The sequence below is a fragment of the Microtus pennsylvanicus genome, chromosome 21 (assembly GCF_037038515.1).
Source record: "Microtus pennsylvanicus isolate mMicPen1 chromosome 21, mMicPen1.hap1, whole genome shotgun sequence".
In the NCBI taxonomy this organism is placed as follows: domain Eukaryota; kingdom Metazoa; phylum Chordata; class Mammalia; order Rodentia; family Cricetidae; genus Microtus; species Microtus pennsylvanicus.
Genome location: NC_134599.1, coordinates 14,192,901 through 14,218,608, shown reverse-complemented (window position 1 = coordinate 14,218,608; position 25,708 = coordinate 14,192,901). Strand labels below are relative to the sequence as shown.

The window sequence follows — 25,708 nt, the reverse complement described above, 5'->3', positions numbered from 1 at the left end:
CTCTGACCGGATAACAGGGCACCTTTGCAACAAGATCTGTGTTCAAGTCACAGTCTTGTTGCTTCTCTTTTCTTGGAGATCTTAGTTAAAATATATAACCTTCCCCTTCTGTGTAAAGCACATATAAAACCTGTTCAGAGCCCCAGCCTCTCGTGAGTGTTCAGTAATAACAGGTAGACAAGCCAATGAGAGACTCTGCCTCAAAACACAAGGTTGATGGTGCATGAAGGATACACAAGGCTAAGTTCTGGCCTCCACAGGTGTGTGTGCACACATGTGCATCCATGTACATGCATGCACATACACATTCACACAGGTATGCATATAGATTCTAACGTAGTTCCATGTTGGGAAAATTAAAACTCTGACATTAAAAGACTTAAGCACTCATCAAATAGAAATCCTTGGGTTTTGGGAATCCCCATTCTCTGCTCTATAGCCAACTCTTGCTTACTGTCTGCCAAGCCCAGCACTGTTAGGAAGAGGTGGGGATCAGAGGAAGGTCAAACCCTGACACTGTGCAGAAGACAGGGGATGGTACATGCTTTCTGTAATGGGCCAGATGCTAAATCCCTTTGACCTCACAGCCCGTGTACTTTGGTGTCGCAGCTACTCAACATCATCCTCAGCTAAGGACAGTTCTTGAACACATAAGTGAGGTTGTAGCCAAGTAGGATATTTTTGTGGACAATGGAATTTGAATACAACCTAATATTCAGGTCATATGCTCATTTCTAATCAGCTATAGGTATAAAAGTCAGTCTTACTGTGTGCATCACACAAAGCCAGGCAGTGGAGTCATGAGGCCTAGTTTCCAGCCCTTGGTGTAGTTGTTGAAAGGATTCTATATATTCTATAGAATATATCACAGCCAAAAATAGCCTCAAGTTATCCTACTGTTACCATTTCTTCCTAGCAAAGGAAAAGACCTTTAAGATGCAAACAGCACTGGAGAGCCTGAAATCTAAAGTGTGAGCGCACAGGAAGGCTGCAGACACAGTGGGGAAGAGCTGGGCCTCTGGAACTGGGCCCATTCATGCGTCCTGTTATTTCTTCCCTGGAAGTGTTGTACTTGCCTGGGGCCAACTCCCTGTAAATCAGCTCAAGCACAGTCACTTTATAGGAACATCATTTGTCCTTATTCAAAACCATTTTCTGACAGGTAGCTTCAGATAGACGGATAGTCGCTGTCAGGTAGATGATGCAGATGTAAGGCTAGGGTAGACAGTGAGGCCAGAGTTATGCTTGAAACATGTGCTAGTGGTGGTCCCCTGGGGCAGCTTTTGCTCTTCTGGCTACAGTGCTGCCTAGGGATGTCTCCATGTGGAAAGCATCCTCCAACACTAGGTGAGCTGGTAGCTCACTGACGTGCCGAAGGAGTCTGTGATGTGTTCTCCACTGTGGATCCTTCACACTGGGGTTGTTGTAAGATGCCAAGGCAGTGATTATGTGCAAAGCACTTGACACACTGCAGCACACACTGCAAAAGAATGAAATTCTTTACTCGTACTTATCCCGCCACCTCAGCTCGCTGCAAACCTTACTGCTGGGATCTTATCGATGCTGTGATTATGTAGAATTTGAGTAAAAAGATATTCCTGGCTGTATGAGGGTGAGAAAAAAAAGGTGCCATTAGTAAAACTAGTAACAAAAGTATCAAAGACTTAGGAATGAGGCTGGAACAAGGCACCCCTCCGTTCTCATCAGTGTTACTCCATTTATAAAGCAGATCCCCGAGGGTGGCTATTCTCAACAAGGGGTAACTCCTTGGTCCGTAGCAGGCCACATGGGCAATATTCGTAAGCTGTCTGTCTCGGCCACACACATTCAACTATGTTGTTGCAAAATGAAACCACGGCAGACAATAGGTAGATATGGGCAAGTCACCTGCCGAGTGTCAGTAACATGTCGTTGACTGTAATGGGTGGCCTACCAGATTGGACCATAGCTTGCTGACCCGTAGTTTTGGCGAATACAGGTATGTTTAAATTTGCTTTTTGGTACTTGATTTACACAATGGTAAAGTTATTTGGTAGAGAAGAGAGTCTGACTTGTTCAGACGATTGCCTGAAGGTCATGTGCGTTTTCCTTTGGTTATCAACACTTTGTCTATTCTAGCCCAGCCTTGTTTTCACACACTTCTACGGCAGCTGTAGATACCCACTTCCTCGGTTGTCCTTAGGATCCCTTTGTTCTCTCTATCTCATCAATGAGTTATGTACATTGATCCTGATTTGGACCTTGAAGTTTCAGTCCAGTGCTCCAATGTAGGTCTCTGTCTCTGTCTCCTTTCATCACCTGATGAAAGTTAATATTCAGGAGGATGCATATATGTTTGTCTTTGGATTCACCTTCTTATTTAGCTTCTCTAGGATCGCGAATGGAGATGGGTGGTCCTTGGACTTCCCACATGTCAGGGAACCCTGATTGCTCTTCGAGCTGATAAGGGAGGAGGACTTGATCGGGGGAGGGGGAGGGAAGTGGGAGGCAGTGGCGGGGAGGAGGCAGAAATCTTTAATAAATAAATAAATTAATTAAAAAAAAGAAAAAAGAAAAACGATAGTTTGACAAGCCCATTAATTCAAATAACACAGGCAGTTCTATCTTAGGATAGGGACTACTGCCTTGGAGCAGTACACATGTGTTACATTCAGCACTTAAATGGCTCGAGCGCATCTGCCCACCATCCTGTATGCACAGTAGACATTATTATTCCCATTCTGCAGATAAGAAACTAAAACATAACTATTAGTTAACATAGATAGCTATCTATTAACTAGTATAGCTTACATGAATTCCAGATTTTCCCCTACTTCACAGCCGAACAACAAAACTGAGTTGTCTTTCTCAGAAAAATAGCTTTGACGTAAGTACAACCTTGTTGGAGCGGATATTCTAGTTTTCGTTTCTGACTGTCACCTGATTCTCAGAACCTATCCCATGGCCGCAGATGATACTGATACCAGGGTATGTGCTCCCTCACGCCTCTGTGCTGTCTCATCTTGACAGGTTGGAAGCTTTTCTACCTCCTCAGCTGCACACACTCACTTTGTCACGCTTATTGTTTGCAGGTGACTTGAAAGACGGGAAAATTAAGGCCGACAAGAAGGATCACTCTAGCACCGGAAATGATTCAAAGAAAACAGATGGTAAGAGTGTCATTCTTGTCACGGTTTCCATAGAGTGTGCGACGGCAGCAAATGTGTTAGCCTTGTGCCAGGAGGGGAGCAGGGCTGTTAATGTGTCCTCACATCCTACCCTGAATGAGGCCTCATTGCGGTAAAGAGCACTAGCCTCTCTCGGCAGCAAGTCACAAACGCCCGCTGTGTCTTCCTCTCCAGTGTACTGTCTCATCACAAATGTTTTCTGTACGCCTCCTCTTCCTTCCTGATGTTCTCTGTAGCAGACTTCATAAAAAAAAAAATCCTAATTCTAGACTTGCTGACCGCAATCCAGTAGACAAACACGCATTGCTCATCCATGAGCTTGCAGCCACTGATGGCACAACATAAATAAGCTATGTTTAATGTTTTCAGTTTTTACATTTCTTATCTTGAATAAGTTATTGCTTTTGCTAAAAAAGAAACATGAGAATCTGTTCAGTGTCTGTTTGGGAATCAAAATGTACTTTCTTAGACTCCAGTTTTCACGAGCAAGAACAAGTACTGAAGACAGTGAGAATGCAGGAGCGAGGGGAATGATCCTACAGAGTTCCAAGGGTCAGCAGTACAATTCGCATCATGAATGAGCTTGCAGAGTAGAGAAACTTCATGAATGGAATGGGCCTACAGTACAAAGCATTTAATTAATGAGCCTGCAGTGTCGTGAATAGGGATGGATTTCATGGGTACAGCTTTAACTTTAAACCAACAACTTTGTACTCATCTTAAAGCTGGGAGTGGCAATTGCATTACCCACTCCACCTGGGCTTGTAGATGGTGCCATCTACCCTCATCTGTCATACAAATTTCATTGGTTCACCTGTAACCCCGCCTCCTTCCTCATCACCTCTTCATGCATGGGCATGATATTCAGATAAAGCAGACTTTTAAGAAGTGGTGTTTGTGAAGGGCGCCATATTCTTTGCATTTTATCTCCCTGATGATATCCTGTTCAATAAGATGTACGTTAAATAGTTTGGATAGAGTATCTTTGAAGAACAAATGCTGGGTAATCAAATTGAGGAATAAAAAGAAATTTGAGGGTGACAATTTTAATACCTATTAAAAGGTTTTAGGAATGGATTTGCCCAAACCACATTGTATACTCACCTGAAGTTCTCAAAAAATAAGTAAAAATATATTTTGAAAAAAAGAAATAAAAAGAAGTTCAAGGTCATCCTTGGGTTCAGAACCATCCTGGGATACATGAAACAAAGTTTCAAAAAAAAAATAAATGGAAGCTGAAACAATAGCTAAGCAGTTAAGACCATTTCTTGCTCTTGAAGAAGACCAGGCTTTGATTTCCAGCACCCACCTATTGGTTCACATCCATATGCAATTCCAGATCCAGGGAGAAGGCATCTTATGTCTTCTGGCATCTCCAGGTACTTCATAGATGTGTCACGTACACATCTTTGCAGGCAAAACAACCATACACATAAAATAATAAAAATAAAAATAAGATTGAGGGAAGGTATCAACCACTCTTGCTATAGCCATAATGGCACCCGTCTTTACTTCATATGTAAAACATTGTATTTAAACTGCTTGTTTTTAAAAGCAATCAGAAAACTCGCTCCAGGTGTCTTATCATATAATACCTAGGGAACTCACACCGGTAATTTCTCACCAGCTTGCTCGTGCAACCAGAAACTGCTTGCCTACTGAGTGAGCCCTCCTTGAATAATTGTGACTAAGAAGTGAATTGTGCAGAACCAAAATGCAATACAAAATGGTGATTTCTTAGCTATACTCCCAATGAGAAACATTGTTCAAATACCAGAGGCTCTTTGTCAAATATCATCAGACCAAGTCAAGGCAACCCAGCCCAGAAGTTGCTCTGTTGAGGAACAGTATCGCCTTAAAGTCAGGACTCAGACACCTGTCCCATCATGCATTTAACAACTGACCATGCTCCACTATTTGAGTTCCTACAGCATGAAAGCCTAGAATCAATCAAGCCCCTCCCTAATTTTTAACATGGAAACTTGAACATCATAGGGTAGAATCATCATCATCGTAATCATCATCGTCATTGCCATCTTCATTGCTGAGGAGCAAACCCAGGGCCTATGCATGCTAGCCAAGGGTCTTAACAATGAGCTGCCTCCCAATCTTCATTTTGTGGCTTTTTTAAAGAACTGGCATGATTCCTTTACATGTACATTGTAAGCTAAATTTGATCATCTTCATAAAGCTTTGTTTTAACTGTGCCCTTAAACTAAATTGTTCCCAAGTTTTAAAAAAGAATTAAATTGATTGGTGCAGTGATTAAATAAGTTCTAGGTTCTCAGGAACAAATAAGCAGAAAAGGTGATTGTTTTGTGAACGTGATTCTTGATCCTGTTCATGAACTGTTACAATGAGCTGGCTGCAGTAAACAGTGACAAGCCCTACTCTCTGTCCCTGTCATCCACCTATGACACCAACCTGCAATTGACTCAAAAGGAACCCAGTATGCCTCGTGCTTATGAGCTTGTAGGAGGCTGAGGGTTTCATATTCTTCATTGTTGCATTGGAATCAGCAAGACTTAGAGCTTTGGAGACTTGACGCTATTTTCATTCAAAATCCTTACCAAGACTAAAGCCACTTCTTGGGAGGATGAAGTGGATAAGAATTTTATAATTTTGACTTATCCTTTTTTTTTGGTCATTACCCTCTACTTGGAGAATTAATTGAAAGGAATATATAAATCAGTACTTAGGCTGACTTGCAATATGGAAGTAATATTAGAAATATTTTTTAGTGGCTCTTATTGTATTTGATAGCCAGGGGGAGTTGATGGAGCTTCTCAGTGACTTTCCTTCCATCCTTACTTTTGAGACCCACTGGAGGCTGTGAGATCCTGGTCTTTAGAATGCACCTGCTAGGAAGAGTGAGACTGGGCCCTATTATGTGGCTAGTGTCCTGGCAACAAGATTGTCCTGCAGCATCCTTTTGGTCTCCTTTACAGACAGATGTGTTGCTATCTTCTTCTAGTCATTCTTAATTGTTTTCTTGGTTCTTAATCTTGGAAACTTTGCTGTCTTTAAGCAGATGTTCTCTATTGTTTTGATTCTCCTGAGAGGTCTAATTCACTGTATTGGCACAAACTCTGTACTCTATAAGTGTACCTTCAAATCATTATAATTGGTTTTAATAATAAGAACCCAGATTCAGATATCAGAGTAAATGCTGAAAGATCAGAGACACAAAAGAGCAAGCCACAACCACCTCTTACCTCATCAACTTCTCAGTCGGAAAGGGCCGGGCTCCCATCTCTGCCCAGCCTTATCACTTCCTCTCTCTCTGCCCAGTCATCACTTCCTCTTTCCTCCTCCCAAGTGCTGGTATCAAAGTGTATACCACCACAGCCTGACCTCTATGGTTAACTAGTGGTTAACTCTGCATTCTGATCTCCAGGCAAGCTTTTTTCTTCGTTGTTACTTTTTTCTTTTTTATTAGAACACAAACAGAATATCACCACATTTCCCTTTTTGTCAAAGATATAACAAGGTTATAACTAATATAAGAAAAACTATACACAATAAGTACAATAACTATATATGATATATACAGGAGATAAATATATTAACAATATCTAGTCCATAAACATTTGACAAGTTCAGAGAAAATACTCCATTATCTATCCTATTTTGGCAAGTCCAAAGTGTTATACCTAATTCACTTTCTATTCCGACTTGCATTACCAACCAGAATTATCTTTTTATGTTTCTCAACCTCATACACTTTACATTTCTTCAGTGAATTTATTTTCTGAATCTTGTAACAAGAACCAACTATAACTATAAAGTCTTCAACTCCATCATAGACCTGAGAAGGAAATAATATTACCCGAGTAAGCAGGAAGTGCAAGCAAGCAACTTCCACAAACTGTGAGACATGATAGAAGAAACAGCTGGCTGCCTAGACAGTCACCCGCAGTTCCTCTGCAATGTTGGAGCATTCATCTTCAGATTTTAGGCCTAACATAACTGGTAGACTTTTCTGTGAAGCAGGATATTCTGAAAGACGTTCCTACCTTGTCTTGGCAAAGTTCAACACTCACTTTCTTTTGTTATGCTTGTCCAGTTTAGACAGCATATTGTCAACAGTTGAGGCAAGGCTATTATCTTGCCTAGTGGCTTATTTTTACTACAAAAAAGAGTAAACTCCATATGGAGTTTCATCTATGCTCATTGTCTTTTCTGAAGTAAATTGGTGCTTCCAGGAGTAGACATGCCTTGTCATAAAAAAGAACCTATGTTACTAACATATCTTAAATGTCATTTTCTGTAGATCTCTGAAGTGTTTGAAGACCTCCTACATGTCTACCTAAAATATATCTCTGTTTGACTTTGAAAACATACCTAACAAGATTACAAGTGTGATTGTAATAAGTGACTAACTATGCATTTCTTTACTATCCTAAATAGTTTGTAATAATAACTTTTAAGGGACTAGAAATTTACATGAAATTGTTAGATGACCTTTATAGGTGCAATAACTTGAACAACAGTAGAAATATATGCACAGTATGTTCTAACAAAAACAACCTTAAATTTGTATCAATATACAAATTCCAAATCAATGTAAAATATTTAAAATTAAGTAGTTGCTATTTTTGGTTTAAAAATAGATTTAATAATCTACCTTCTTATCCTACTATTTCTATAGCATATATATAGTATAACAAAAATAGCAGGCCAAAATGACAAAAGTCTGGGAACTCTTGCGGTTTCCCGACCTTTTCTCCCATAACCAAGTTGGCATTGCCGTAGCTGGGATCTGGAGTCCTTTCTAATTAGTTTAAAATTAGCTCTTACTTACTTCATTGTTCAGCTTATTTTCAGTACTTTGCACTATTGCAATTCCACAAAGATAAACATTCTGAGGTTATTTTCCACAAATACCTAAGCTCATCCATATATATAATCTCATCTATCTATCTATCATCTATCTATCTATCTATCTATCTATCTATCATCTATCACACACACACACACACACACACACACACACACAGAGAGAGAGAGAGAGAGAGATATGTTACAGGAGGGAAGTATGTGCATTCTCCTCAGAGGATAACACTATTTCTTGCTTTGGGAAAGTATCTTGCTGTAGATTTCTATGCATTGAAAGAAAAAGTAAACTTATTTCTCAGATAAATGAATTGCCCTTAGCATAAAAGAATCCAGCATCCTTGTGGGTTGTTTTCCATGAGTGCAAAGCAACCAAACATCTGGAGTGCTCTGCATCCCAATTAAGATAACTCGTTATGACAGCACATGTTGTGACTAATGTCCTATTCCCTTAGCCATGTGTCCATGGAAGCTCCTTTGGCCTAATTAAACAAACTGGCAGTAATGAACACTGCACTTTAGCATGAAGAAGCGTAAGAATGGTTGTTCTTGAAAGCATTATGCAATCTTCTTTTCTCAAGTACTTTATCTAATGTCTAAACAACTCCCATGTCCCTGCCAGTGAATGGAGGGGAGAGCTGCTAGGTTATTTCAGGTGCTTGCCATGCTCCAGGACAGTGCTTCACTACTGAGATTCTACTCGACTGTGTTGCCTAAACATTTTTATTTGTATGCATCTCTGTTGCTTTCTAATTCAGTTTTGAATCTATTCTGTACACTGACCAAACAGTAAGAGTTTCTGTGAGCTCAGTTATGCAGAAATCTGTTTTTGTTGTTTTGAGGCTGGCTTTTGGAAAGCCTGTGGACCAATATGGATGGGAGTGAGAAGGGGGCAGATGGAGACTTGCGAAATCTCTGCTTATTTTAGTGATGGCCTTCCCTCTTAGGATCAGGGAAACACAGGGCCTGTGCTTACTCATGGCCCTAGCACTGATGAGTCATGGTGAATCAGAGCCATCAATTCTCTTGGAACTAACACTCATCGCAGATCAATGCATTGTGAATATAATTTTAGACTAAAACAATGGTAGATTATGCAGCAGAAGGTGGTGTGTGGCACCCATTGATTTTCCCTTGTAGACTTTGTGCCTTTCAAGCTTATAACCATGATGAATATACACTATATATATATGTGTGTGTCTGTCATATATGGAAGATTAATGGGTTTAAAAATTAAATTGTGTTATAAGAAGAAAAATATCTGGAATGCATTCATGCTTTTGGTCCAGTTACTTAGAACCCAGCCTCTTATCAAGTATCTGTGTAGTTAAAATATCAAACAAACGCCTATTGCATGTTCTTTGTTGAAGACAAAATTCAGTATTTTTAAGCAACTTTACCCTGCAATTATTGATATATAAGCTTTCATTGTTTCATTTTTTTTCTTCTTGCCATTTCATTACACTCTTGATATATTATTATATTTCTTAAGGAGCCTGGCTTGACAGAGAAAATCAAAAATATATTTGTTTTATATTTTTAATTAAAATATAATTATTTCAACTCCTTTCCCTTCTTCCCTCCAGCCCCTGATAGGTCACTTCCCTTCAACTCCTCCCATGTTCCATCCCACTCTCAAATTAATAGTCTCTTATACTTTGATTATTATTATTACATATGTAAGTGTGTATATACATATGTACAAATGTATAAATACAACCTGCTAGGTCCATTTTTGTTGTTTGTATGTATATGGTTTCATGGCCAATAATGTTGTATTAGGCTGAGAACTTATTCTTGAGAGATACCAGTTCTTCTCTCAGAAGTTACTAGTTGCCTGAAGTTTTGTCTAAGAGTGGGGGCCACATGAGCTTCTCCCCTCTCTGTGTTGGCACAGCTATGAATACTATAATTATTCAGGTCTTGTTGATGTAGCCAATTCTATTTTTTTTTTTTTTTTGGTTTTTCAAGACAGGGTTTCTTTGTGGTTTTGGAGCCTGTCCTGGAACGATGTAGCCAATTCTAAAAGAGGCAATCATGCTGCAGATTTCCTGAAATTCTGACACGTACAGTCTTTTATTACCTTTTCTGTGATGCTCCCTGAGCCAGAGATGCAGGAACTGTGCTGCAGATTTGTCTATTGGGGCTAGGCACCTTACTAACCACTGATCTTTGCATTGTTACAGTTGTGGTTTTCCATGGAGAGTCTGTATTTTTCTGTAAAGAGAAGTTTCTTTGATGAGTGGTGATAGCTACACTTATCTTAGGTATAAACACAGGATTTACACGCTACACTTACCTTAGGTATAAACAGGTATAAACATAGGATTTAGAATTTAGTCTAGGAATTATGCTGTTATATCAAGTGGCAAGTAGTACATTCTGTTCTATGATCCATGATCTCATTACCTATGGGTAGCTGGTTAGACATCTAAGAAGAGGCATGATTTTCCTCATGTTAAGTGCGCCTCCAATCCACTTAAACCAATGTTGGTTATCATCAATATGTGAATGTCACTATTGTACCTTGCCATAATGGTCGTTGTTGTGGTTCATAGGTGTCACAAGCTGAATAGGACTGTTTAATGCTTCCATTCCTTGGCAGTTTCGTAGTACTTTCTGGTACTGTGGAGGCTAGACTGGAGGAAATAGGCTTTCAGGTCAGATCCAGCCTGGAATAATCCAAGTCCTGTGTCCTAAGTGTGTGCTGTATCTAGCAATAGGAACTTATAGTCAACTTCTGAGAGATATCCAAGAGCAACAGCAATAACCTTTATTTGGAGAGTCATCTGGACGATCCTGGCCAGCCACATGAGAGGAGGTTCTTGTGGCTGGTACTGAGATTTTGCATAGTTTGTGTTTTTTACAAGGCGCATTGTTTGCCCAAGTGTCATAACTTTCTCTCTCTCTCTCTCTCTCTCTCTCTCTCTCTCTCTCTCTCTCTCTCTCTCTCTCTCTCTCTCTCTCTCTCTCTCTCTCTCTCTCTCTCTCTCTCTCTCTCTCTCTCTCTCTGTGTGTGTGTGTGTGTGTATGTGTGTACATGTGTGTGTGTGCAAAAATATAAAATGATTCCATGAGACTTTGTCAAACAACCTTGGTTCTATTTGTTCCTCTTTCTGCTTCTGTATTGACCTCCCTTCTAGTTCTGGTCCCCTCCTTATTTTTCTATTTCCCCTTTAATATCATCTGAATCCTGCTATGGCCCTTCTCAGCATCCCCATGGCCCCTTTTACTTCCCTGGCTTCTGTGGTAATTCCATATTATATACTTTCATCTGTTTTTTTTTGTTTGTTTGTTTGTTTTTCAAGACAGAGTTTCTCTGTGGCTTTGGAGCCTGTCCTGGAACTAGCTCTGTAGACCAGACTGGTCTCGAACTCACAGAGATCCGCCTGCCTCTGCCTCCCGAGTGCTGGGATTAAAGGCATGTGCCACCATCGCCCGGCTACTTTCGTCTGTAGCTTTGGATCTAGGTATCACAGATGAGGGAAAAGCTGCAATGTTTGTCTTTCTAGGTCTGGGTTACCTCATTCTATATAAGCATTTCTAGTTCCATCTACTTAACTTCAATTTCGTGATTTCATTTTTCTCTACAACTAAATAGCATTCAACAAATGTAGAGATGCTGCACTTTCACTATGCTTTCATTTGCTGAAGGACATTAGGCTGTTTCCATTTCCTTGCTATTGTAAATAGGATGTCTATGAACAGTGCCGGGCAAGTAAGTAACTGTGGAGTGGGATGTTGATACTTTCGGAAATCTGCCAAATACTGGTATAGCGGGATCATATCATAGATTTATTTTTAGTTCTTTTTGGACCATTCTCCATGCTGATTTCCAGGGGCTACACCAATTTGCATTCTGATAAACAGTGAATAAATATCCTCTTTCCCGCACAGCCTCTCTAGAATTTGCTGACAGTTGTTTTGTTTATCTTATCCATTTTGACTGGGGTGAGATGAAATCTCAGTGCTGTTTTAATTTGCATTTTACAAATTGCGAAGGATAATGAACACATTTTGAGGTATATTTCATAGACGTATTTCTTTCTTCTATTGAAAATTTTATGTTTAGATCCCTGTAGTAGTCTAAATCTAGTTGGCCCTTAAAATAGAGAGTTACCATATTAAGAGGTGTGGGTTTCTTGGGGAAAGTGTGTCACTATGGGGACGGGCTTTAAGGCCTCCTATGCTCAAGATATGTCTAGTTCAGTTTACTTCCTGTTGCCTTTGGATCAAGATGTAGAACTCTCATTTCCTTCTCCAACACTGTCTACCTGCACGCTGCCATGTCCCACCTTGATGATAATGGACTAAACCTCTGCCAGCCTAATTAAATGTTTCCCTATATAATTGCATGCTCTGGTCACGGTGTCTCTTTACAGCAATAAAAACCCTAACTAAGACCATCTCTAACCATTTCTTAATTGGCTTATTTGTTTCCCACACTCTTTTTTTGAGTTCTTTGTATATCCTGAATATTAATCCTTTATCAGATATGTAGCTGATAAAAATTCCCTTCCATTCTCTCGCTTTTTTATTTGATTGTTTCTTTAGCTTTATATAAGAAGCTTTTTAATTTTATGAGTTCCCATGTGTTAATTGTTGGTCTTAAACTCTGAGAAAATGGAGTCCTCTTCAGAAAATCCTTTCCTGCACTTATATCTTGGCAATATTTTCTTCTAGTGGTTTTAGCATTTCAGGTTTCAAAGTGAGGCCTTTGACCCATTTGCAAATAATTTTTGTGCAGGGGTATAGGGATAAATATGGGACTAAATTTGCTCTTCAGTATGTGGCATCCAGTTATCCTAGCACCATTTGTTGACGGTGCTTTTTATAAATATCAGATGTTTCTAGTTTCATCTACTCACGTTAGAGTCTTCTATTTTGTTTCATTGGCCTATGTGTCTGTTTTTATATCAGTACCATATTGCTTTTATTACTATAGCTCTGTAATATGTCTTGAAGTTTATCTCAAGACATGTTATTGTCTTTGATGCTATCTGAACTTGTTGGTTGTTCTAGAAGTTTTCTGGTGGAATTTCTTGGGTCGCTTATATATAATGTCATGTCATATGCAAACAGTTATAATTTAACTCCTTTTCCTATCTGTATCTCTTAGTTTCCTTCTATTTTCATATTTCTCTGGCTAGTCTTTCCAGCACTATATTGAAAAAAAATGGGGATAGTGAACAATCCTATCCCATTCCTGATTTTAATGGTATTGCTTCACGTTTTTCTCAATTATGATGATTTTTGCCTGTGTGTTTGTCATATATTTTTATGTTGAGGTATGTGGCCTCCAGGCCTATTTGCTCTAGATATTTTATTAAGAAAGCATGTTGGAGTTTTGTCAAAGGCTTTTTCTGCATCTATTGAGAAAACCATGTGACTTTTATCTCTAAGTCCATTTATATGATTGCTATATTTGTTGACTTACGTATGTTGAACATACCTGCCTTTCTGGGATGAATTCAGTCTGATCACAGTGGATGGTCTTCTTGACTTCTACCTGCATTCAGTTTGCTGGTATTTTATTGAGGATTTTTGCATTTCTGCTCATCAGGCATACTAGTCTTTAGTCTTGTTTGTTTGTTCATAATTGTGTCTTTACCTGTTTGGGTATTAGAGTAATGTTGGCTTCATAGGATGAATTTTGTATTGTTTCTCCTGTTTATAGTTTTTGAATAATTTAAGAAATATTGTAGTTCTTTGAAAACCTGGTACAACTCAGCTGTGTGAATTCATCTGCATGTGAGCTTTTTAGCTTGAGGGCTTTTTATTTCTTTCCAATCTCTCATTCTTTGCTGTGGAGCTGTTTAGATTGTTGTTATCTTCTTGGTTGAACTTTGGTAGCTTGAAGACATCAAGAGATTCATCTACTTCTTTTAATTTTCTTTTATTTATTTATTTATTTATTTATTTTCAAGACAGGGTTTCTCTAGCTTATTGGAGCACAAGCTTTTAAAGTATTTTCTGATAACATTCTTTCTTTGGTGTCTGTTGTAATGTTCCCCTGCTTAGTTTTGATTCTGTTAATTTGGGCACTATTTCTCTTTTGGTTAACTGGACCAACAGTTTGTCATTTTTATCTTCTCAAAGAACCATTTCTTATGATTGCTGCATTGTTTTTTTTTATTTCTATTTTATTTCTGCTTTGATTTTTTATTATTTCTTGCCATCTACTTAGTTTGGACTTGGTTTGTTCTTGCTTTCCAAATTCTCATGTTAAGCCATTAGTTTGTGTTTTCTTTGATTTTTTAATGTAGGCACTTAGGGCTATAAATTTTGCTTGTATAGATGATTTTAATCTGTCCCTGGAGTTTTGTTGTTTTGCATTTTCATTTCCACTTAATTTCAAGAATATTTTGACCTCTTTCTTCTTTAACATATTCATCACTCAGTAATAAGTTGTTTAATTTCCATGAGTTTATACACTTACTAGAGTTGTGATTATTGTTGATTTTAAATTTTATTGCATAATGGTTGGCTAGTACACATGGAGTCATTTCAATTTTTCTCCGTCTGTTAAGGTTTGTTTTCTGTCTCAGAACGTGGTCTATTTTTGAAAAGCTTCCATGTGCTGCTGAAGAGAATGTATATTGTTTAGTGTTTGGGTAGAATATTCTACAGATATCTTTTAGGTCCTTTTGTTGCAAAAGGTCATATAATTTTGATATTCTCTGTTTATTTTTGTCTGGATGACCTATCTATTGGAGACGGGAGGATGTTGAAGTCACTTAATATTATTGAGTTTGTGCTATGTCTTTGTTTCCATTAGTATGCATTTCATGAAACTGGATGTGCCAGAGTTTGATACATATGTTTAATATTGTAGTTTTTCTTGATTAATTGATCCCTTCACTAGGATGAAGTGCCCTTCTTTGTCTCTAGATTAGTTTTTGTCTGAAGTCTCTTTTGTCAGATATTCGGATGGCATGCCAGCTTGCTTGGTGATGCCATATGTTTGGGATACTTTGTTCTATGCTGTTGCATGAAGGTTGTCCCTGTCTTCAAAGCTCAGATAGATTTCTACAGACAACAGAAAGATGGATTTTACTTCTTAATCCATTCAGTTACTTTTGAGTGGAGGGTTGAAGCTGTTAATTTTATAGTTTTATCTAAGGTGTATGATGGTGTTAGTTTTCTTTTCTCTCTTTGGGTTCTCAAGTCCTGCTTTATGTTTCCTTAGTTATAGCTTTGTTTGTTTTTGTTGTAGAGTCTCTTGGCTGTGTCCAATCCTCACTAAGTTCAGAGTATCACTTCCAGAATTCTATTTAACATTATTTTTGCTTAGATATTATTTTATTTATGCTGTGAATTTTTGTTTGTTTGTTTGTTTTTTGAGGCAGGGTTTCTCTGTAGCTTTGGAGCCTGTCCGGGAACTAGCTCTTGTAGACCAGGCTGGTTTCCAACCCACAAAGATCTACCTGCCTCTGCCTCCCAAGTGCTAGGATTAAAGGCATACGCTACCACGGTCCGGCTTTGTGAAAAGTTTTTATTTCTTCTTCAACTATGCTAGATATTTTTTTCTGGATAAAGCAGTCTGGGTTGGAAGTTCAAGACTTGCAGAACATGGTGTGCATTGCTCCAGGCTCTTCTGGCTTTCAGAGTTTCCACTGAGAAATCAGCTGTGATTCTGATAGGTTTTTATTTAGATGTGACTTGTGTTTTTTTTTTCTTGTGCGGCTCCCAATAATTTCTCGTTATTCTGCATATTTAGCATTTTAACAATAATATGCCTTGTAGAGTTTCTTTTCTAGTGTTGTCTAGTCAGGTTTCTGTGTGTTTCTTCTCTCTGTATTGGTATATATTTCTTTAGGTTAGGAAAGTTTCCTGTTAAAAATCTGGTCTATGACATTATCTTGGGATTCTTCTCCTTCATCTATGCCTATAATTTGAAGGTTTGATCTTCTTGTCTCACATTTCCTGCCTGTTCCTTTTCTGTTCTTTCTAATTTTTTTCATATTCTCCACTTATTTGGTCTAGATCTTCTGTTCTGCCTTTTAGTGCTGATATTCTATCTTCTGCCCAATTCATCCTACCTGTAAAACTTTTCACTGAGATTTCTAGTTGGAATACCAAGTTTTCTCACTTCTGTCTTCATTTCATCTTGTTTTCTCTTCAGTATTTCTCTTTATCAAATTTTGTTTTCAAATATTTAATTATCTTCATAATTTTATTCAGGTGTGCATTTATGTTTTCTTGGACATCACTTGGGTGTTTATCCTTATCTTCTTGCAGTCAGTCAATAAGATATTTGTTCATGTCTCCTTTAAATTCCCTTAATTCTTTGATGATGTTTATGTTTGTCTTTCTAAAATCTGTGCCCTGGTGTTCATCTACATGGTTGTCATTGAAGAAAACTTTTATGGGTCTACTGGGTTTGTTGAATGTATAAGGTATTTTTTTTTATTTGACCTGGGCAAGTGGTCATCTTTCTTTGGTTGAATGTCTGAGTGAAAATCTATCATGCCTAGATTGGAGTAGCGCAGAAGCTATGTGTTTATAGCTAAGCCAGGTAAGGTTGGTGGATAAACTGTTTAACCAGACCAGGCAAAGTGCCTCCTTAAGCACAGGACTAGAGTGTGGCGTATGTGTGTAGAGATGGCATCAGGTAGAGGGAAGGACTGGAGAGGAAAGGAATGTCTCGATAGTCAAAGATGTCTTGCAAACAAAGCAGATTCAAACAACATGGATCTGGAGGTAGGCCTGTGGACATGGAAAAGGGAACAAGTGGATTGAAGGGTGGGTGATAGAAGAAGGAACTCCCCAGGCAAAGGTGGCTGGTCAACAAAGAGGGCTCCAAAGCTGTGGATTTGGATCTGAGCTTCCGGCTCTGTAGATGTCAGTGGCAGTGGCGGAAGGATAAATTTTGATAGAAAAGATAATTTTTTTTTCTTTCTTTTTGAAACGAATATTGGTGTCCAGAACATGTATAAATAAAATAGTAATAACAGATTACATATTTGTTTGTTTCTCCTCTAGAAAAAAAAAGTACATTTTGTGAGATTCTGTATAAACAATTAAAGAAACAAAAGTCACAGTGCATCTTCCCAGAGAAACTCTACTGATATGATTAAATCCTTTAGAAAAACGACTTCTTTTGAAATAGCATATGCTGACCCAAGGCTGTCTACATTTTTAATTCTATGTCTTGGCTAGATATCTACATTTTCAAGACGTGTGCCAGATAACCAATCCTGGCTGATATCTTAGAGTTCTCATAAGAAGGGAGTCCCTGATTGCCCAGTGAGAGCATATGTTTCCAAACACTAGATTGCTACCATACCTGGTATTTTCATTATGCACTTTGGAACCATGGGGAAAGCATCCGATTCATTCTCTTTTTCCTCTCTTTGTGCTGAAGCATCCTGTGATTTCCCGAACTAAGAAATTGGGGGGAAAGCATGGTAGGCAGTCAGACTGTTTCAGGCCAGGGTTCTGTGCCTCACAGACTCTGGTTCCTTCTTGGCTTCTCAGATCCAAAGACTGAACAAACTGTCTCATGCAGAAACTGTGCCTTGCCCACACCAGTGTGGATGCAGGCCACTGCAGGACTTACTGGTCTGGCAGGGGTAGCTGGAGTGCTGGCATTTGGGAAGGTGGCACTTTACTTAAAACAGAGAGTGAAAACAGAAAGACACATTGAATCCTAGCAGAAAGAGCATGCTACACAAAGGAGGTGTGGGCACAGGAAAAGGAAAGGAAAGCTTAGCACCGCCATTATTTACAGGGGTGTGACATAGATTAAGAAGAAAGAGTGAGGGCAAGCATGAGCCCCAAGAACCTATCAACTCTAGCATCTTATTGCGTTTGGGGTCAGATGGAGGCATCCTGCGGGACAGTGGCATAGGTCAGCCTTTCAGGACTTAGAGTATCACATTCGCGTATCATATATTCATCTGTATCTTTTTCTATTGATCCATCTGACTTGTCTGACTAGCTCTGCTCGGGTACGTGATCAGAGCATTTTGTTTGAACAGGGGTATGACACTGATAGTGGATGCAGTTGAATTAACTTAGAACAATTCTTCTACAGTCTTAGTTTTTATTGGGGGTAGAAGAGGAAATGTACCCATTGAAAGTGACCCTTTAAAGCAGCTGCCACAGTCTGAGAACAGAAATCTACACCTGGATAAGGTCTAATAAATAGCTCTAAAATAATAATTTTTCATTACTAAAATATAAAATAAATGCTATTCATATCCCAGAAAATTTTTATTTAAAAATTAAAAGTAGGTTTTGTTTTACAGTTCATCTTCTCCATTTTTTCCCTGTTTAACATTCTGCAGATCTTCGAGTCACTTGCTATATGGCTGTGATATTTTTGTTGATTCCATATGGGGGCAGCTGTGATATGTTTCCTGTTTGAATATGTGCACTTGGGCACTGATCTGTCCTCAGCCAAGTCAGTTTGCTTCTTGGAGTCTGAGACATAACTGAATCAGGCCATGAAAAAAATCCAAATCCAAGAAAAATGGACAAGAAATATATTTGCAGTGAGGTATACTTAGAGTGTTTTGTTCAAGGCCAGGGTCAGATTCTTATGACATCTGTGTGCTTGAGGCTCTGCTGATACTCTGAACAATGTGAATGATAAACACATTTTACAAGCTATGTCACCCTCATTTGAGCTTTTATCATTTCTTAAAAGTATGACCTTAGCCGGGCGGTGGTGGCACACGCCTTTAATCCCAGCACTCGGGAGGCAGAGGCCGGCGGATGTCTGTGAGTTCAAGACCAGCCTGGTCTACAAGAGCTAGTTCCAGGACAGGCTCCAAAGCCACAGAGAAACCCTGTCTCAAAAAAAAAAAAAAGTATGACCTTTAACCTAAATGGTTGTAAGAGCCACACTGAACACCTCATACCCGCAGAATGGTATAGGAAAGACAGAATAAGCAAGGCTACTGTGTTTTAAATCTATCTTCTACACTGTCTCACATTCAAGCTGTGATTAGAAAGATGGGAAGATCTTCTGGTGGCCTTTGAATCCCTCAAAGACTGCGAGTTCCGTGTTCCATCTCTGGATCAAGTCTGGACAGCAGGTCCCTGAGAGCCCCATAATGGCTACTTGGGACAACAGGCAGCTGTCACACTCCTCGTTGGCTAACTAGGGTTAGTGATGGTGCTTTTGAGAAAACTGTCTTCAGTTTCCTTTCAACATATGCCATCCATTGTAACAGAACTGGGTTTTGCAGGAGAGCACCCAGGGGTGCCTGGGAATGATAATTGCCATGAAGACCATCTCCCAGGAGTCTAGTGATGAGCTGACAGGACCTGAGCACTGAGAGATCCAGCTTTCATTTCCCTTGGGGACCAAACTGTATAGCTTACAGAAAATTTCTAATCCGCATTTGTCCTGTGTCCTTCCCTTCCTGCCATGTCTTCGTTGCTACCAACAGAGGAGAGAGACTGATCCAAGGTTTTCTTTCTTCTTTTATTTCTCCCTAATGGGTGTAGTTGCTAATGGGGGGTAAATGTAGCAAACATCAAGCCCCAAATGGAGAGGAGCAGCAGGAGGTCTGGATCAATGGTCCCTGGAAAGCTGAGAATTGGCTGTAATTACAATAGACCAAAAGGGACTCTTCCTAGCTCCTAACTAGTTTTCTGCCTAATTTCAGCTAAGTCTTATTTAGGAGATCTTGAAAGCTGAAGGGGAGACTTTCCTTGTCCTGAGATGCCCCAGAAACCTTCTGTGCATGAGGCTGTGACCCTTCCTGAAGACTAGAACCCAGCACTGCCATATTCCAGAAGGGAACATTTTACACAGGGAAGGATCATTGACTTGATGAATGGACCATTGCCAGCCAGTCTTGTAGGGGGTGTTACTGTTTTAAATTCCCTCCAGGACCCATGAGATAACATGAGATAGAGTTCACCGGGTTGGGGAAGAAGTCCCAATATTGTCTATTTCCACAGATTTAATACTGTTTCCCCCTTTGTTTTCTTCCTCTGCTCTTACTCTGGATCCATCTGCATGGTGATTTGGGCTGGAGAATGCAATGTCTTGTTTGCAATGTCTTTAGGAAGCTTCTATAAATGGGACAAGCTTGCTAAGAAAGTTTTTCTTTGCATGGAAACAAGATTAGAGTGATCCAATTTCTTCTGATCCCACTGACCACTGAAATACACAGGCCAGCCTATCAGCCACTGTCTTCTCGGTTACAAAATAAAGTGGCTTATTAACTACACTGCTTGAATTGAATGTCTACAGACCCAGTTTAAAGACCCCTTACATTTGTATGTGTGTCAGGGTTTAAGGTTTTCCACTGAGATTGTCCTTGGGTATAGAGTGAGTCTTGTTTTGCAGAGAGGAGTTCTCCTATCTCTCAACTGGTTTTCTGCCACAACTAGTCTGAAGTGTTCCATTGATCTCCTTGACCTTTGCCCCCAGATTTTTTTCTCCGGAGGCCTGAGGGTGGAGGGGAGGGAAGGCAGCATTGACACCTTTCTTTTTCTTTTTCTTTCTTTCAGATCCAGAAGAGTAGAAAAGACCTCACATAGACTGAGGCTGCCAGTGTCTCGCGCCATTTTAGCTGAGCTTCTTCACTCTCCTTCTTCCACAAAGACCCCTATCTGGGGAAGGTGTACAGCTTTCAATCCCAAGCCCCACATTTGGCCTTCTCTCATGCTGTCTCCTCCCAGGGGCCTCAGGGGGGTGGCTTGTGGTCTTAGAATTATGGGGGATGTTTTTTTCCACCTGAGCACACAAACCCCACTTAAGGTTTGTTCTGCTTTGTTTTTATTTTGTGTTTGCCCCACCCTCGAAGCAGTAATCAAACATGAAAGGCCATTTTACAACCCATTATTATTAATTTAGCTTTCACAGCACCTGATGAGCCTAAAGAAAAAACCTGACCTCCTGGATGTGCTGATTGAGTCCTGGAAAAGTACCCCGCACAGTGACTGCCATTTGGTTTTTGTTAGTGCTGTTGACTTAGAGGTTGCCTTTCATACTGGCTCATGATGGCAATGATAGCCAGTCTGGCCTTTGTCACAACTCTAGTGAAAAGCCAATTTCTGGTTCTTTTTTCCAATGGAGAACACTCATTTCCTCGAGGTTATCTTTTAATGCTTAAATTTTGTTCTTATGCTTTTTTTTTCCCATTTGTGTAATATGAACTTGCTCGTCTCTTCAGAGGAGATTATCCTACAGGAATATGTATTTAATGCTTAATTTATTATCTGTAAATTCATGAATATAAACCTCAGTGTGTTTGCTGATGACCATATGTCAGTGAGTTCCCCAGTTTTTTTTACTGGGCAGCATCCATCACTAAGAAGTCACTGAAATATTGACCACTTCCTGGTCCTCTTCTTTTGGGTGTCTGTGAGTTGACTTCATTACTTTATAAATTTTTTAGAAAGGCAAGTGTTAAGGCACTCAGAATCAGAAAGATAGATATGTCAGGTACTAGTTTTCATTTTAGCAGAATTTTAACTCCATGAAGGAGTTGATTAATAGCAAATTTAGAAAATAAGGATAATAGATACAGCAGGGAAAGGGGATAAAAATAGATTATCCTAAAGCCAAACAGTAAATGGGATTCAGTGGAGGACAAGGAAAATGTGATTTTTCTTTCCCATGGTGTGATTTACATATGAATGTTTTTTATTATGTAATTTTAAGTTTCTTCTGAAAGTAAAGCATGTCACATAGAATTAATGATAGGAAGAAAGTGAGCTAGGTAATTGGTTTAAATGAATTCCATAAATTTCATTTCTAAACTAAAGTATAAAGACAGTTATTTTAAAGTTTCTGTATTGCTAAAGTAAGTAATTGGTATTTCTTCATCAGTTAAGGAAGACAGTGACCAAGAGGCTCATAGAAAAGGGCTTCAGCAGGAACATATGAAGAAAGTTGTTGCCTGGAACACAGTTCCTGAGATTCACACAACTTTTCTCTGTTGGTTGTACATTTGGCCTCATCATATCACCAACCCTTTTCCATTGTTCTGCCTGCTTTCCTAACAGTAAATCATGAAACTCAGACTTCAATGAGTTGAAAACATAAAGGGTCAAGTGTCTGACTAGAAAAAGCCATGTCATATCTAATTATTGTAATACGGGTCAGTTTGATGGGCTTTGCTACCAGGGAGACAGTCAGGAAGAGCGAGAATCCTGGGGAATGACTGAGAGTGGTCAGGGATTGGTGATGCTGGGAAAAGCAGAGGTGAGGGCTGGTGCTGTTGGAAGAAGGCAGCGGTCCAGTATCATGGGCTATATTTGTGCTATGTAGGTACCTAGGATTTGTAAAAAGGTTTTACACATTGGCATCTAACTCAGATGCTTACACTGCACCGGTCAAACAAAATGTGCTTATGAGCTGTATGCTGTCCAGGGGTCATCGGCTTGCAAACTATCTTCTTGGAGGTAGAATGATTCTGTATGTCAGTTAAATGCAATCAAGTATATGCCGGTTTATGTCCTTGGACACTGGCCTTTTACCTCACATCTACTCTGTATTTTTGTATGTGAAGCATTTGGGCAGTTGATATAGAATGCCTACTGCTTCATTTTATAATATAGAAAACAACACTACACAATATATGAAAAAGAAATAGGAATATAGCCATTTTTTTTCTAGAACCAGTGAAGATAGTTTAAAATTTGCTGTTAGTCATTAATCAGTTGTAAATGAAGGGGAGAAGAACTTCATGCCATTACAGTTTGCTTAGAACACTCAGGAAGCACAAAAGCTCGGCTAATGTAGTCCCAAACTTTTTAATTTCTCGTCTTAAGACACATCGAATAAAAACACAGAGTCATTTGTTAAAAGCATGCAAAACATGTTACTGTGCTCTGAACTGATCTTAGACCTGATAACACACGAGAATAATTATTCCAGGTCAGTATTCACGGGAAGAAACACGATTTCCAAGGTTGTGGCATGTTTTCTGTGGATTTTGCTTTTCTTGAAATGGCGTCTTCTGAGCTTAGCATCAACATTCCACCAGCATTATCCCTCTGTCCTCATCACTCTTCCGGCTCTGGCTCATGCACACACCACAGCCTTGCACACCGAGTTACAATGTAACACTGTGGACACAGCAGTGGCTTCATGCTCATTAGTATTAGACAAGCCACAAGCCCTTCACATTCCTGGCTGTAACATGATAGCTGGAGCCAGCTCCTGAGCTGCATCTTCACATTACCCAAGCTGTGTCACTGTGGGCTGATCTTGGGCCAGAGTAACTGATACGTACAGAAGTCAATGTTTTATTTCTTATCCTTAGCTGACTTTCCTAGTCTGTGAGCCCTAATAGTTTATGACAGCAATTAGAAGATGCGTTTCTAAACCATCAATGGACTTTCTTCCACTGACCATTTTATTCTTGGAGTTTTTAAAAGCTATGAAAAACATCTGACAGGATTCTACACACGAATACCCTTAACCATTAAAGTCACGCTAAGCACCAAAGACAAAGACAACCTGGTGTTAGGGACTCATCTTATTTGCGGAAGCTCAGATGGAGTTCCACCTCCAGCCATGGCTTTAGAAAGTGTAAAAATGAGAAGGAAAGGACACTGTTATCTTGGAATGACAGAGGGAGGGGGGAAGGGAAAGGGGGAAAAGAAAGAGAGAGAGAGAGAGAGAGAGAGAGAGAGAGAGAGAGAGAGAGAACCCAGAGAAGAGAGGGAGACTATCTGTACAAGCTGGGACCAGAACTCTCTCTTATCTCATAGATCACTTTTCCTTAGATAGACAGATAGATGGGGTAGGTAGGTGGCTGGAAGGATATAGGGATAATGTGTATTTTCTTCTGGTTTTTGTTAATGTCTGAGTAGAGGTTTTGATAATGAGAAACATTTTATAATGTTCTCCCATTGAGTGCGAGGAAACCAATAGGTAAAAAGCAGAAAATCCTTTCTCATAATGAGACAGAGAATATTCTAGGAGTGGAAGTCTGAGTGTAGCATAATTTTCCAAATAAAGAAGATTGGGGGAGTACCTTTTCTCCCAGTCAGACACTTGCTTCTAACTTTGAGATGCCCCCAACACTGCAAGACTTACAGTCCTGGTCTATCACAGTGCCTGGCACCCAGCCAACACTCAGGAAGCCTGAGCAGAACTGTCAGTTGGGATCATACCATCCCTTTCAATGCAAAGTTCAAATTTCCTTCAACACGTATGCAACATCTTCACCATCCACATGGCCACATTCAGGAGACGTGCATTCTGGGTAAAGGCAGACATACTCTAATTATACCAATAGCTTATCACGAAAGAAGGAAAACATCAGGCTACTTGGGGAAATTGTTAAAGCCAACGAGTGCACAAAAATAGATGGAAAATAGTTTCTGTGACCTTTAAATTTGAGAAAGAACAAAAAGAATCAGATTAATGAAATGAAGTTCTTCAGAGAATTATGAGCCAAGAAGGATGATGGCACAGAGCTACCTGAAACAGCCATGACTCTGCTTAGAACCCAGGCTGAAACTTGGACTTCCTTGGAGCCAATAGAAAACACTCTTCCTGCATCATGAGAAACTGCACAGTCTACTCTGCCAGCATGGTGGGCTCAGCGCCGAGCTGCAGCAAAGCCGAGTGTTATAGAGCATAATGTTTCACTAATGATGTTCTATTGGTTCTTATTCTTGAACAAATGGGAAATTATACGTGTAATTCATCAGCAGCAATCTGTGATTCAAGGCCTCATTATCACTGAGCACGCAAGCATAGTGAGAAGCCAGTCATGAAAACAACAATGCTCCTGCGAAACCAGGAGATTCCTTATGCTCTGTCCCAGCAGGGACACCGGTGGGCACAGAGGTGGCACTGGAGTCCAGAGGTAATCAGGGCCATCTGCAGATTGTGCTGGATTGTTGACAACTGTGAGTCTAGGGAGGTAAGAAAATGGGAGGTTCTCATTGGACACTTGAGTGCGAAGGTGATCTCCAGAAGGTAGTCAGTGATGAGTAAGAACTGTTTCCCATAGGGGCTTGCTTTCACCAGGAGCAACGGTGCGGTGCAGCAGAGAACCTGGACAGAGAAGTTCATGGTCATCTTTAAGGATTAAGTCCAAATTACCTTCTTATATCATGCCTCCTTCCCATTTTCAACTAAAATATTGGCACACATATTAGAGATGAATTACCATTAGTCCTGGCTTTTGTTCAAGCGAAACAGGTTAACACCGGCAGTGGCAGGCTTCCTTGATACACTTGTTCCCAAACTAAGTGGCCATTGCAGAGCCAGAAGCAGTGGGAATGGCGGGACCTTTCAGCTGGCCCAGGCCACACTTGCGCAGTAGTTCTGGGGATTCCTCTACCTTCTGGGTGATTGTTGGCTGTAAGAGTCTACAGTCAATGTCACTATGGGGCATCTTTTCTGGAGTGGTCAGCTTCAGTCGTTACCTCTGAGACATGCATCCCTCCCAGAAGCTGATGGCTGTGCTTACACGCACACTCACAGGCAAGCTCACTATGTCTGTGCTTGCACGAGCACTCACAGGCAAGCTCACTGTGGAGTCCTGTGACTGGAATGGCTTTTAAACAGGTGTTCACGAAGCACAACTCTGCTTAACTTTGCTCCTCTTGTGTGCTATACACTAGGGATGCGGCTTTGTAGACTACTATCCTTCTCTTCAAATAGGTATAGATGTGATACATGCGCTGGCCTAAAAGCAATCCCATGTTAATGCGTGTAGCTTTACAGTGAGCCTCTATAGCCATACATATCATCCAGTGATGGGTTCTAGAAA

General features: G+C 39.8%; 1 protein-coding gene across 11 annotated transcripts in view; it reads left to right on the top strand.

Annotated features, from left to right (window-relative positions):
* The window catches only part of Pde1c (phosphodiesterase 1C), a 514,105-nt gene that overhangs the window by 454,647 nt on the left and 33,750 nt on the right, over positions 1-25,708 (top strand). For 9 of the 11 annotated variants that reach the window (XM_075955073.1, XM_075955062.1, XM_075955066.1 and 6 more), the window contains one exon: positions 3,072-3,149. In XM_075955073.1, coding sequence (XP_075811188.1) covers positions 3,072-3,149 — 78 coding nt within the window. Of the gene's footprint in view, positions 1-3,071; positions 3,150-20,477; positions 23,595-25,708 lie in introns of those variants that run through there. The other 2 variants (XM_075955071.1, XM_075955067.1) reach the window with 2 other exon arrangements.